Source organism: Coenobita brevimanus, chromosome 23, assembly GCF_032717465.1.
Source record: "Coenobita brevimanus isolate Jiangsu-jjx chromosome 23, ASM3271746v2, whole genome shotgun sequence".
In the NCBI taxonomy this organism is placed as follows: Eukaryota; Metazoa; Arthropoda; class Malacostraca; order Decapoda; family Coenobitidae; genus Coenobita; species Coenobita brevimanus.
In genome coordinates this window covers 20423282-20436278 of record NC_136976.1, presented here as the reverse complement: position 1 = coordinate 20436278, position 12997 = coordinate 20423282, and the positions used below count along the sequence as shown (strand labels likewise).

Genomic DNA, 12997 nt, shown 5'->3' with positions numbered 1-12997 from the left:
CCTGTGGCCAAATATCTCAACAAAATGATCACTTTCATCTCCGGGGTAAGTGCCTGGTTCCTCTCAGATGGACTTTGCACAGGACATCTCTTACCAAGTCAGTAACAAAAATAATTCCTGCACGATCCAAACAGTATCTGCTTATCAGTTCTGCATCACTTAATTCATTCAACACGTCCCTACGTGGGCGAAAACTTCTCTGCTGACGCCTCGGAGCTTGTTGTTGTTCAGCCATTTTCAGGTCCTAGGAATATTCCTAAGTCGTAAGTCACCTCCCTGGCTACACCTAAAATCTCCGTGTCTTAGGACCAGTCCTAGGACGTGGGAACGTTTATAAACAAGTCCTGCGACTTGGGATCAGTTCCTACGACTTGCGACTAGTTCTTAGGTCCCAGGACCTTTTATGCATACGGGCCCTGGTTAGGTTCCCATTCTGAAACGAGTTACATGATATTAACCTAACCTAATTTTCCACACGCATTACTTTGATATATTTTTTGGGGGTGGGGAGGGTGATGATGGTGGAATCTGATTATGACGGTCGTGTTCGTAGAGTTTCCCATGTTGGTGGACTTGCTGTTGTTGTTGGGATTTCCGGCATTGGTAGAGTTTCCGGTATTGGCGAGGTTTCCGGTATTGGTGGAGTTTCCAGTATTGGTGGAGTTTCCGCTATTTGTGGAAGTGTCGGTATTGATGTAGTTGTCGGTATTTGTGGAATTTCCGGTGTTGGTTGAGTTTCCGGTGTTGGAGTTTCCGGTGTTGGTGGTTTTCCTGGTGTTGGTGGTTTTCCTGGTGTTGGTGGTTTTCCTGGTGTTGGTGGAACTGCCGGTGCTGGTGGAGTTATCGGTGGTGCTGGTGGTGTTAATTGTGTTGGTGGAGTCTGGTACTATAGAGTCTGGTGGTGTTGTAGAGTCTGGTGGTGTTAACATAAGAACATAAGAAGAGAGGATAACTGCAGTAGGCCGGTTGGCCCATGCTAGGCAGCTCCTAGAAGAGTAACTGAACTACTAGAATGAGATAAGGATAGCAAAGAAGAAGGCTCTCCCCCGCCCTCCAAACCCTCCAGCCGAAGCCGGCAGGAAAAAGTCAGAAAGAACACCACGCCGTATAGAAAAACTGGCGTGGACATTTTACAGGAAAGTGTGAAAGGAGAATAGAGACTATCATAGTGTAACCTGAAAAGAAAATTTTTTTGAATTAGTATTGTGGAGTCTGGTGGTGGTGTGGAGTCTGGTTGTGTTATGGAGTCTGGTGGTGTTGTGGAGTCTGGTTGTGTTGTGGAGTCTGGTGGTGTTGTGGAGTCTGGTGGTGGTGTGGAGTCTGGTGGTGTTGTGGAGTCTGGTTGTGTTGTGGAGTCTGGTGGTGTTGTGGAGTCTGGTTGTGTTGTGGAGTCTGGTGGTGTTGTGGAGTCTGGTGGTGTTGTGGAGTCTGGTGGTGTTGTGGAGTCTGGTTGTGTTATGGAGTCTGGTGGTGTTGTGGAGTCTGGTTGTGTTGTGGAGTCTGGTTGTGCTGTGGAGTCTGGTTGTGTTGTGGAGTCTGGTGGTGTTGTGGAGTCTGGTTGTGTTATGGAGTCTGGTGGTGTTGTGGAGTCTGGTGGTGTTGTGGAGTCTGGTGGTGTTGTGGAGTCTGGTGGTGTTGTGGAGTCTGGTGGTGTTGTGGAGTCTGGTTGTGTTGTGGAGTCTGGTGGTGTTGTGGAGTCTGGTTGTGTTGTGGAGTCTGGTTGTGTTGTGGAGTCTGGTGGTGTTGTGGAGTCTGGTGGTGTTGTGGAGTCTGGTGGTGTTGTGGAGTCTGGTGGTGTTGTGGAGTCTGGTGGTGTTGTGGAGTCTGGTGGTGATGTGGAGTCTGATGGTGTTGTGCAGTCTAGTGGTACTGTAGGAGTCTGGTAATGGTACTGGTGGTGTTTGGTAGTGTTTGCGGATCTTTGTTGAATTTTGGTGTAACATGCGAATACTCGTGGATTCTGATCTTGTTGGTGGAATCTACTTGTAACTGTTTTGGCGTTGGAGGAAGGGAGGGGGGGTTGGTAGTGGTGATGCTATTGTAGGCTGCTGGTGTTTGAGGACTTCTGTGGTATGTCGTACTGGAATTTTGTTTATTTAACCTGCCTGTAAGAGGTCATTCTCCCCTTTATCAGTCTGTTTAAAACAAGAGAAGCATTGTGAAGTGCGGAAGAATAATAAAATTCTGCTTACGTGTTACATTATTTGTACTGATTTCTTGTCACACAGTTGGAAAGCAAGCGGCAAAAAATTAACCTGAACCAGTTAGCATTATGCCATTACACCTGCGCTCGTGAGGCGAAAGCGAGTGTTGCGTTTTGATGGAGAGTGTATGTGTGTGTGTGGGGGGAGGGGTTCTTTAGGGGGTTGGAGGGTGTTCAAATGAGTTTTTATCAAATCAGTTTTTACCAAATTTGCTAGAGAGAGCGAGCGAGCGAGCGAGCGAGAGAGAGAGAGAGAGAGAGAGAGAGAGAGAGAGAGAGAGAGACAGACAGACAGACAGACAGACAGACAGACAAACAGACAGACAGACAAACAGACAGAGACAGACAGACAGACAGACAGAGGGACAGTTGAAAGAGTTTACCTAAAGTTTTTGAGAACAACAGGTCAAAGGTCCAGGCCACAGGGCAAGGTCAAAATGACCCAGCATGATAAACTTGAGCGATTTTAATCTGATTTAGACCAAACTTGGTATAATGGATGAAGATGATATAAGAACAATGGAACTCAATTCACAAAACAGTCAGTCACAGTTTTAGTTCCCAGATCAAGGTCATATTTCTGCCGTGAGTCTGTTTGGAACCAGAAAAACTGAAACAATTTTGATTCGATTTCGATGAAAATAGGTGGAAGGGTTCAGAAAACTCCAAGGGGCTGAGCAACTTTCTTTTTCAGAACTATTGGTCCAAGGTCAAGGTCACGAGGCGAGGTCAATTTAAACCGATTTAATCCGATTTACTCTGCCCTTTGTGTATGAATTCACGGCAAGGCAATTCTAAAGGGGTTTGATTTTTTTGAACTATTAAGTCAAAGGTCAGCGTCACAAGGAAAAGTCAGATTTGTTATCTTTTGTATCAAACTTGGTGGATTGTGGTAGGTGGGGGCGCTCACCATCCACTCACTCGATGTAGTGCTGCTGTCGGGTGTCTGCCCTTTCCTCTCCTCCATCCTTCTTTCCTTCTGTCCTCTTCTGTCTTCCTTTCCTTCTTTCTTTCCTTGTCCATCTGCCTACGGGTAACTTTACACTCCCTCTTCTGTCTTTCTTTCCTTCATTCGTTCCCTTCCTTCTGCCTGTGAGTGACCTTACACTGAGTGACAAGCCAAATGGTTTCCTTTACACCAGGAAACCATTTACTACGCTGGGTGGTAACCATATAACCAAATTTTGGCGCCTTGTGGTTTAGTGGGTAATTATTGCGCTCCAATCGGATTGAGCCGGTGAAGATTTATATCCAAGGGATGGTTGGGGTTCATTGCTCATGTAATGTCACTCAGGGATGAGTGAGGCTGGTCACTCTCATCTTAAATGTCGGGACCAACTGCCTAGTCCCGGGCTCCTACGCTCCCCATGAGGCAATGTAGGACTGGATGATGGATGGATGGATGGATCAAGCTTGGTGGAACTGTTGAGTCATGGAAGAATGTAGTAGTTTGCTTCTGAGAGTAATCGATCGAGGGTCAAGGTCGCAGGGCAAAGTCAAATATTTGTTCTAGACCAAATGCTGGACGCAGGTGCTGCATTCTCTGAGTTTTTTTTTTTTTTTCGTTGTATTTGTGATCTTTATATTTCAGAACACATACTCTCAACTGAAGGATTTGCTCGGGGTTATTTTTATGTCACTAACAGTTCTACATTTTAACAGCTTTTACAGCTGTTGGTATACTGAGCAAATGGCGAGCGTTGCAGATTTTTTTTTTCTTTTCCATAATTTCCTTGGATGTAGGAATCCCTCAAGTATACAGATCTTCATTTCGGTGTCATTTCGTTTATAAGTGCTTGATATTTTTTGTAACCTCCCAGAGAGAAAGGTGAGCAATTAACATACCGGTATGAATAAGTTCCCTCTCACTTTTGCTGGCAGAAATAATAAATATTAAAATATGTCTTGAATCGTCAGAGAACAGTTTTTATCTGGAACTGCAATCAGATATAATTTTGTTCAGGAGCATTTTAGTTGTTGCAGAAAATGAAATATGAGAAAAATTACTTCTGCATACTCCGTTGGATATGTTGCCACCCCTCCCCCTCCCCGCTCATCAGATCTGCCACACTTCTGCCTCCCCCAGTGATGGCTGTACAGGTATTCTGCTCCGGGCAAAAGTGTTTATTCAGTGACCCCGAAGTAATGAGTATCAGGCTCTTCATTACTCATTCACTGGATTCCATGTGTCTATTTCTGTCACAGCACTGTGTAGCCTGTATTGCATATTTTTGTTATGCTCACAGGCACGCTGATCCCCGCACGGGGAACGAGGTGGTTGTTTGTAGAAAGGAAGGGAAGGGATGATGAAGCAAGTGGTGGACTGTGGGAAGGGAAGGGAAGGAAAGGGATGGGAAAACAAGTGCTAATCTGTGGGAAGAGGGGTAGAGAAGGGTGTAGGGCGGTACGTGGTAATATATGAGAAATGAAGGGACGAGATGAGTAGGTAGGTGAACAGGAGTGTTGGGTGTGAGTTATGACGGGGTTCTGAGCATGACACCCGGGAGGAGTAGATCATTTGAGGGAGGGAAGAGCACGTAACACATAAATTGAAATGAACAAATCATAACGGGTGTGCGGCGTGGGAGGGATGTGGGTTAGCGAGTGTTTTGCTAGAAGTTGTATCCAGCATCACCTTGAATGCTTGTCTACATATCCAAGTTCTTAGCATAATTTTGCATTTTTTTGAACCTTGGCTATACCTGTGCGAGGGAATGGTGGTTGATAAAGCCCAGACGATGCCGTAATCCAGCTTCGCCACAAAGCTTCACGGAAAATATCCATAAAGGATCTCAGCATATTTTGACGATAAACGAATTAATCACAGGTAATATAATTTATTATCAGTATCATTTTCTTGGGTCGTATTTGTTCACTTTGCTGTTTACTATAGTGTGGTTATTAACACTTAATGATAAAACTATCTAGTAAACATATGATCTTTACGCAACTGAAGCTCTAGAAAGTTAATGTATACGGCTCCAGATCCGCCAAGACGGTTTCGCAGCCACCTTGATACGATGCTTCTGAAGCCACAAAAAAAAGAAAAGAAAAAAAAAACGCGACAGCGAGAGGTGGCGGAGAAGCTCGTCCCACTCCCTTCCCACTGGAATGCCTGTGATTGGTAGATGGTGGGGTGGGAGGTGCGTGGGTGAGGTTAGGAGTCCATTTGATGACCAGTACAGGTGTACCGTCTAATCTGGAAAGACATCTTCACCTGTCTGGTGCTATTCTCTCTCTCTCTCTCTCTCTCTCTCTCTCTCTCTCTCTCTCTCTCTCTCTCTCACTTTGTATGTATGTATGCATGTACGTTTTTTCTTAAAATTTGTTGTGGTGTGTTTCCATTATATTTTCTAATCTCCTTTCATGGCATTGAAATACAAAGGAAACCAATGTATTTCTCACGCTGTACTTATACCAATCAGTATCTCTTTATAAGGCTCATTAAGTCATACGTGATTCATCGACGTAATTAATAACCTTAAATGTACTGTACCAGCCTCCCCTCTTCAACCCATCTCTCTCTCTCTCTCTCTCTCTCTCTCTGTCGGGCGAAAAAAGGAAACGTAAGAGGGGTATTGACAGGGGCGCACCCAGGAATTTTCTAAGGGGGGGGCCTCATCTGCCAGTTTCCTGAAGTTTACATATAAGTTTTATAGTTCTAAGTTGTATACACATATATATATATATATATATATATATATATATATATATATATATATATATATATATATATATATATATATATATATATATATATATATATATATATATATATATATATATATATACTGATAGAATGATAGATTATTTGGTATGTCGTCAGTTATTTAAACAAACTTGTTTGTTTATATTTATCGTTTTAACAGAGTAACAAAGAACAAGCCATTCAGTCTCAACCCTATTCTGTCCAGATTTCTAATCACGGCACAAAGACGAAGAGAAACAAGGGGCAGGTGAAGTGGGAAGTCCTCAGGGAGAGGGAAGGAATGTTGGGTAAGGAAACAGAGGTCACAATGGGAAAGGGATTGCCGATCCCAGCTCAGGTGTGTGTGTGTGTGTGTGTGTGTGTGTGTGTGTGTGTGTGTCTGTGTCTGTGTGTCTGTGTGTCTGTGTGTCTGTGTGTCTGTGTGTGTGTGCAAATGTTGTGTATGTGGGCAAGAAGCTGGGTGAAGAGAGGGATGAGGATGGATAGGAAGGCAGGAAGGATGATGTTTTGAGTTCAGGGGGGTTGGTACGAGGAACCTATCCTATTGACAATATATATGGCCACAGGATCCGATAGGTGATAAGATCCGCTGTTCTGTTCAATGGTATTGGAACATACTATAACAGCTTCCTCCAGACATTTGCGTCTTTTTAAGTCTACACACACACACACACACACACACACACACACACACACACACACACACACACACACACACACACACACACACACACACACACACACACACACACACCTGAGCTGGTATTACAAATCACTTTCACCACGTGACCTTTATTTCCTTACCCAACATTCCTTCCCTCTCCCTAAGGACTTCCCACTTCACCTGTCCCTTGTTTCTCTCCGTCTTTGTGCCGTGATTTGTAATCCCTTTCCCCTGGACCTCACCTTCCTTACCCTACCTATTCCCCTTACCACCCCTAGCCAATACCTCACCCCTCACATCCCCACTGTCTTTTGCTATATGTACAGGAAATGTGGTGTATATTCAGCAATTGTATTCTGAGCCTGAGGAAGCCACGAGGCGAAACGTCAATACACACTCTGAGTCTTTGTTTGTACGTGCCAATTTTTCATATTTTGCTGTTATCGAAATAAATATATATAAATTTTTAAAAGGATCCAGAGAGCTAAGGGGGGGGGCAGGGCCCGGTGGGCCCCCCTCTGGGTGCGCCTCTGTATTGATAAAGAATTTGATGTAGATAAGTTTCATAACACATAAGGAAGAGGGAAGCCAAAATCGAAGGTAGCCAAGAATGTGTATGACCTGAGGAGGGAGGCTAATTCTTGAGGGACAATATAATCCGGTGTGTGTGTGTGTGTGTGTGTGTGTGTGTGTGTGTGTGTGTGTGTGTGTGTGTGTGTGTGTGTGTAATTCACCGGGTCGGTCAGGATCACTTGATGGTCGTGATCGTCAGCATTTTACCCTCCCGGAAGGGAGCTGAGAGCTCATATAGTCCGATCTAAGGGCAAGGCTGTGACCTTCACACAAGCACACACCCATCCCCTTGCTCAAGGAGGACAGTAACCACCCACTTCGTCAGTGAAACTTTTCGCAGCCTGAGCGAGGCGCGAACTCCCGTCTACCAGTTGGCAAGCGAGAACGTTACCACTGCACCAGCGAGCGGTGTGTGTGTGTGTGTGTGTGTGTGTGTGTGTGTGTGTGTGTGTGTGTGTGTGTGTGTGTGTGTGTGTCCCTCTCTCTATTATATTCCAGGACTCGTACACTCTGCTCCACGTCAGTAAAGTCATTACCGGTACAGTATATGCTATCCCTCCACTTCCATTGTTCTTCTTTCACTCAATTTTTATTTTCCCCCAGCTTTTCACTCCTTTCAGTGTCTCTTAAACGTAGAGTACCAGCGTACAGTGCCACATTCCTTTCGTCCCGTCCTCTACCAACACTCCTCCCATTCTATTTGTCTGTCAGTCTGTCTGTCTGTCTCCGCGAGAGAGAGAGAGAGAGAGAGAGAGAGAGAGAGAGAGAGAGAGAGAGAGAGAGAGAGAGAGAGAGCAACGGAGGAAAGAAAGGGTTTAGGAGTGGCAAGTATGACCAGGTAATCCCTTCAGCCCTCCATGAAAATCCTCAGGGACGTGAGCGTATAGCCTGAGGGAATGTTTGCCTTTGTTTCCTCTGTATTTTGCATCATGCCCTCTTCACCTCACCTTCAAGCTGCTTTATCTGCTTGTCCGACGGAATGCTTTGCTTTTGGCTTAGAGTGTGTACTGTATGTCCTTGCTATTGACACGGGTGAACAATATTTTCACAACGAGTGATGTTCCTGTTCGTGTTGGTTTAAGCCAGCTTATTTTGAATGAATATTTCCCAACCATAAACATAAATCCTTCTGTACGTTGACAAAAATAGCTGAGATTCGCAGACATGAGAATTTTACTCAAGAATAATTTTAACATTTTCGTCCACTGTTAAAGTGACAAAGCTTACAAAGATTATTTTATGATCGTGTACACTCATTGCACACTCATTCTTAACTCTCTCTCTCTCTCTCTCTCTCTCTCTCTCTCTCTCTCTCTTCCTGATTTTGGCTTATGATGAGTACCATACTGTCCTTTCTAATGTTTTACTCATTATATATTTTTACTAGTCTTTCATATTCTAGAATATCAACATGCACACTTGAATGTCTTGTAATATACCATATGTAATATTCTATATGTTTTTTTTTTTATGTGTCCGACTCTGGGCATAGGATTCACAGCCTGCTATCAAGGCCCAGAAGTCCTCCTACATACCATACACCTCTACATGTCATCATCGTAGACCAATCAGGGACGAGAGAAGGAAAGCCTTTTCCTCACTCCTCCCTGAGGGAGGCGCTTCTCCGCCACCTCTCGCTGTCGTGAGTATAGGTTGAAGAGAAAATGAAAACCACACAGCTCCGGCCCAGACTAGCTAAAATAAAATATAACTAGGACTGTTGAAAAGTAATCTGAATAACTGACAAAAGACGACCTAAGGATAGAGCGCACACACACACACACACACACACACACACACACACACACACACACACACGAACAACTAATATTCTGAATAAAGTTTTTCGTAGTGATGCTTACATAAACCTTAAGGTAAATTAAGGTAAATTCCACGTTCCAGCTCATTATCGTGGTTATGCGAAAATGGATACGGGCGAAGTGTGTGCCAAAAGTCGAATACGTTTGGCACTTTCAGACTCCTGACACTCACTTCTGGCTGAATAAAATCATCTGGCATCAGCTGGAATAGAAATCTAGAGTTATGCCGACCATGAGAGGGTTAATGTAACGGTGACAGTATTATCTCTGGTTTCTATTACTCACTCTTCACTTATGAAAATCGGCGGGTGTTAGCTGAAACAGAATTCGAGAGCTGTCCTGTCCTTGAAAGAGTTAAAACATACAAAAATAATAATCTCTCCGCGTCTCGTTTTTAGGGAGGAAACCTAAAGTCTCTAGCCTGCATTTCTCCTCCCTTCTTATCGCCTGTTTCTTATACAGATTTTTAAGCCTATTTGATGGTCTCTGACCTCTCTCTCTGCCTTTCCCTCCTCGTCTCTAAACTTATTTTTTTTTTTTCCAGTAAATAGTGTTTCCACGTTCGTTCCCACGCTCATGTCTATACAATAATGTCTTACTCTCTGCTTTCTTCTATTTGCATCATAATCAACATGGCCGTCATTACAGGTATCATTAGGATCTTGACTGAGCTCGCTGATAATATGTTGCACCGTCAAAGATACTAATCCACCAGGAAAATACCAATTCTTAAATAACTATAAACAAACATGTGATATATTAAAAGAAAGTGAGTTTGTCCCTTATATCATTCCCGCAGTATAAAAATTCAGCAGGTGCTATAAAAGGAGTTTGTAGGAGACACTGTTTTAGGCTTACTAAGATTCTATATTTAACGTCGCTGAAAGTTCCGGTGGCGTGAGGAGGGCAAGGAAACGACGGCTATAACTCATCACCGGTTTAAATTAAGGAGGCCATAAACTTTGCCTGTAGTCCCCCACTCCCCCGGCGTCATATTTCCCTTCAGTATTACGGTTCAGCACCACAACCGGCAACGTCAGCCAGGAACGACTCTCGCCCCTTCATTTCAAAAGTAACAATAGTTTTTTCTATGAATTATGCTCAATGTGTTTCCCAGGCAATATTTCCTCTGTGCTAATCTAGCGTTAACCTATTCCACTAGAGCTGCCAGGTTGAGGGCGGTGGTGCTGAACCGTAATACAGAAGGGAATTATACCCCCCGGCCACGGCACGTGAGAGGCTGCTGATACACCCAGCTCTATTGTTAACAACAGTGTGGAGGAAGAGGCTGGTGTAGGTTGGAGGAGTTTGTGTGGAGGGAACTGTTAGCGCCTGTACACATTATCGCCGGAATTGGAAATACTCTTAACGTAAATAATTTGATCATATACGTCTCGATAAAATTTGGAAGAGCACCCCGGTTCACTAGATCACCTTCTGCAGTGAGTAAGCCACTTCCTACTGCTAGGTGTAATGTATGTGATAGTCAGAAACGGAATGCCAAGAACGTGCTCCGAGAAAAGACTCTGTTGTTCTTCCAGCTTTCTTCCCTACCTACATGATCAGACAGTATGCGTCAAGTCACGTCTAATTCCTGCCATCCTGTGGAGATAAACTTTACTGTACCACAGGGTGACGGCACAGACGGGTGAGAGGTGGATAGTTATATAAAAAAGGCAGGTAGAGTGGGAAGGAGTCATAGTGTAGGAAACGTCTGGTACAGAGAAAGGGGTCAGTGTGTTGGGAGAGGAAGGTAGAGCTGGTGGGAGTCAGTGTAGGAGAGGTAAGTTGAATGGGAGGGGGACACTGTATAGCAGGAGACAGGTAGAGTTGGGAGGAGTCAGTGTACAAGAAGAGGCAGGTAGATTGGCAGGGGGTTACTATGTATGGAGAGGCAGGAAAAGTTGGAGACCGTTAGTGTCGGGGAAAAGAGGAAGACAGAGGGGTAGAGTCAGTGTGCAGGGTGAGCATCTGGGGGTAGAGGAGAATCAGTATGCAGGATGAGACAAGTGGGGGGAAAGCCGGTGTGTAGGGTGAGGCAAGTAAGAGGTAGAGGGGGGCGGGGAAAGTGACAGTCAGTGTGGAGGGTGAGGCAGGCAGAGGGGGGGAGTGGGGTCGGAGTGGTGGGGGAGAGGACAATCAGCGTGTAAAGAGAGAGAGAGAGAGAGAGAGAGAGAACTGTTACTTTATCACAAAACATTATCCCAAGTACACCGGTAGTCTGTAAGTGTATTAATAACTGAGAAAGAGTTACTTGAATTATTTTTCCTAAGATTTTTCTCAGTTGAATATAATGCTTCGATGTTATCTAAATGAAATTACCAGATATTGCACCAATATATTCTTTACTTAGAAGACGTATTTTTCATTTAATTCTCGCTACTACCAGACGATGAATTCAAAATTTAAAAAAAAATCCAAATTGGAGGGGTCAGATTTAGACTTTATTAATTCATTCAGTATGAGAGAGTTTAACTATGCTGTTTATAATCGTCGGGAAGAAATAACGATTTTGTGGAAAGGACGTTCTCGGGTTGAAGTGTTGAAGTGATGAATGCAGGTGGTAGTATTGTTTGACAGAAGGTGTGGACAAGTGACCAAAACGTTAAATTGTTAGCTTTCGACTATACACAGGTCATAAAGGAAGAAAATCTGATTTTGATACTTCATGGCTACATTTTCGTTGACACTAAGGGCTTCGGAGCATTGTTTTCTTGAGCGATTTATTATGCACATCATTATAACCTTACATGTTTTTGGCATCGATAGTCTTTGCCTTAGTAATGGTCAAGAGATAAAAACGTAGAATCAGCACAATAAATGGCCAAGTAACATGTGGTAGAGGCCCCTTTGCCACCTGCGGTATGAACGTTAGTCTTTTCTCGAAATTGACTCACAGTTGACGATGAGGGTGGCTGAGTTTCGGTGGGTGTGGGTCGGGTGCTGCTGGGCGGTGTCCCTGGCCAGAGCTGGGTTGTGAGCCAAGCACTCCAACTCACTCCCGTCGTGGGTGGGTTGCGGGGTGAAGTGCACAATAGACACGCTCCGGTTGCCGTCGTTCGATACCTGCACACCCCAGGGAGAACACCACATAGCTTTAGAAAAATGGAGATGGTGAGGACTGTAAAAATAATCCAGTAAATTTAAGCAGATCATATATAGAGAGACTGTCGGTCGATACCCGCACAGCGCACCCACAGCACATAGATTCAGCAGTCTGGAAGTGGAATATTATGAAGATAATAAACTGAATGAAAATATAACTCCTATGTTGGTTAAATGCATTATCAACACGTTCCAGTTGCCGTCGCTCGATACTTGCACAACACACAAGGAACACCACATAGATTTAGTAGTTGGAAATGTGAAGAAGTATGATGATTACTGTCGTTAATCATTTACTATTAAGTAGCTGTGATGATTCCTACATTACCTATCCTCGATACCTGCACAGCACACCAAAATCGTCACATAGCTTTAGTAACCAGAGATGTAGAGATCAATCAATCAATCATTTCCTGTGGCACCCTCGGGGATGCATAGGGCCTCGATGAACTCACACCACCACATCCTATCTTGTGCTAACTCCTCAAGATCTCCCCAACACTCATCTCCAGCTTCCCGTCTCATTGTCCTCACCCACGTCTCTTTTGGCCTTCCTCTACCTCTCCTACCAAGTGCCACCCACCCTGGTGTACCTCGTACTATTCCCTGTCTCCTATACACATGTCCTAGCCACTTCCATCGTGAGAATCTAACATATTCATCGATCGGCTGCACTCCCGTTATTTCTCTAATTCTACTATTTGGTATCCTTTCCCACCACTTAACTCCTAATATTCTTCTAAGTGCTTTATTTTCAAACACCAAGAATTTATTTTCCATAGTCACTGTGCTGTACCAAGACTCGTGTCCATAAATTAAGATACTCCTAACCATTACCTTATAAAGTTTGATTTTTGTATGCACAGAGAAATTGTTATTATTCCAAATATTTTTAAGCATTCCCATTGCCTGATTAGCCTTCT

General features: G+C 44.0%; 1 protein-coding gene across 1 annotated transcript in view; it reads right to left on the bottom strand.

Moving 5' to 3' along the window:
* Positions 1 to 12997, bottom strand: part of LOC145392655 (uncharacterized) — a 189019-nt gene that overhangs the window by 33972 nt on the left and 142050 nt on the right. The window contains exon 7 of the mRNA XM_080266976.1: positions 11867 to 12035. Within this exon, the coding sequence (XP_080123102.1) occupies positions 11867 to 12035 (169 nt within the window). The remainder of the gene's footprint in view (positions 1 to 11866; positions 12036 to 12997) is intronic.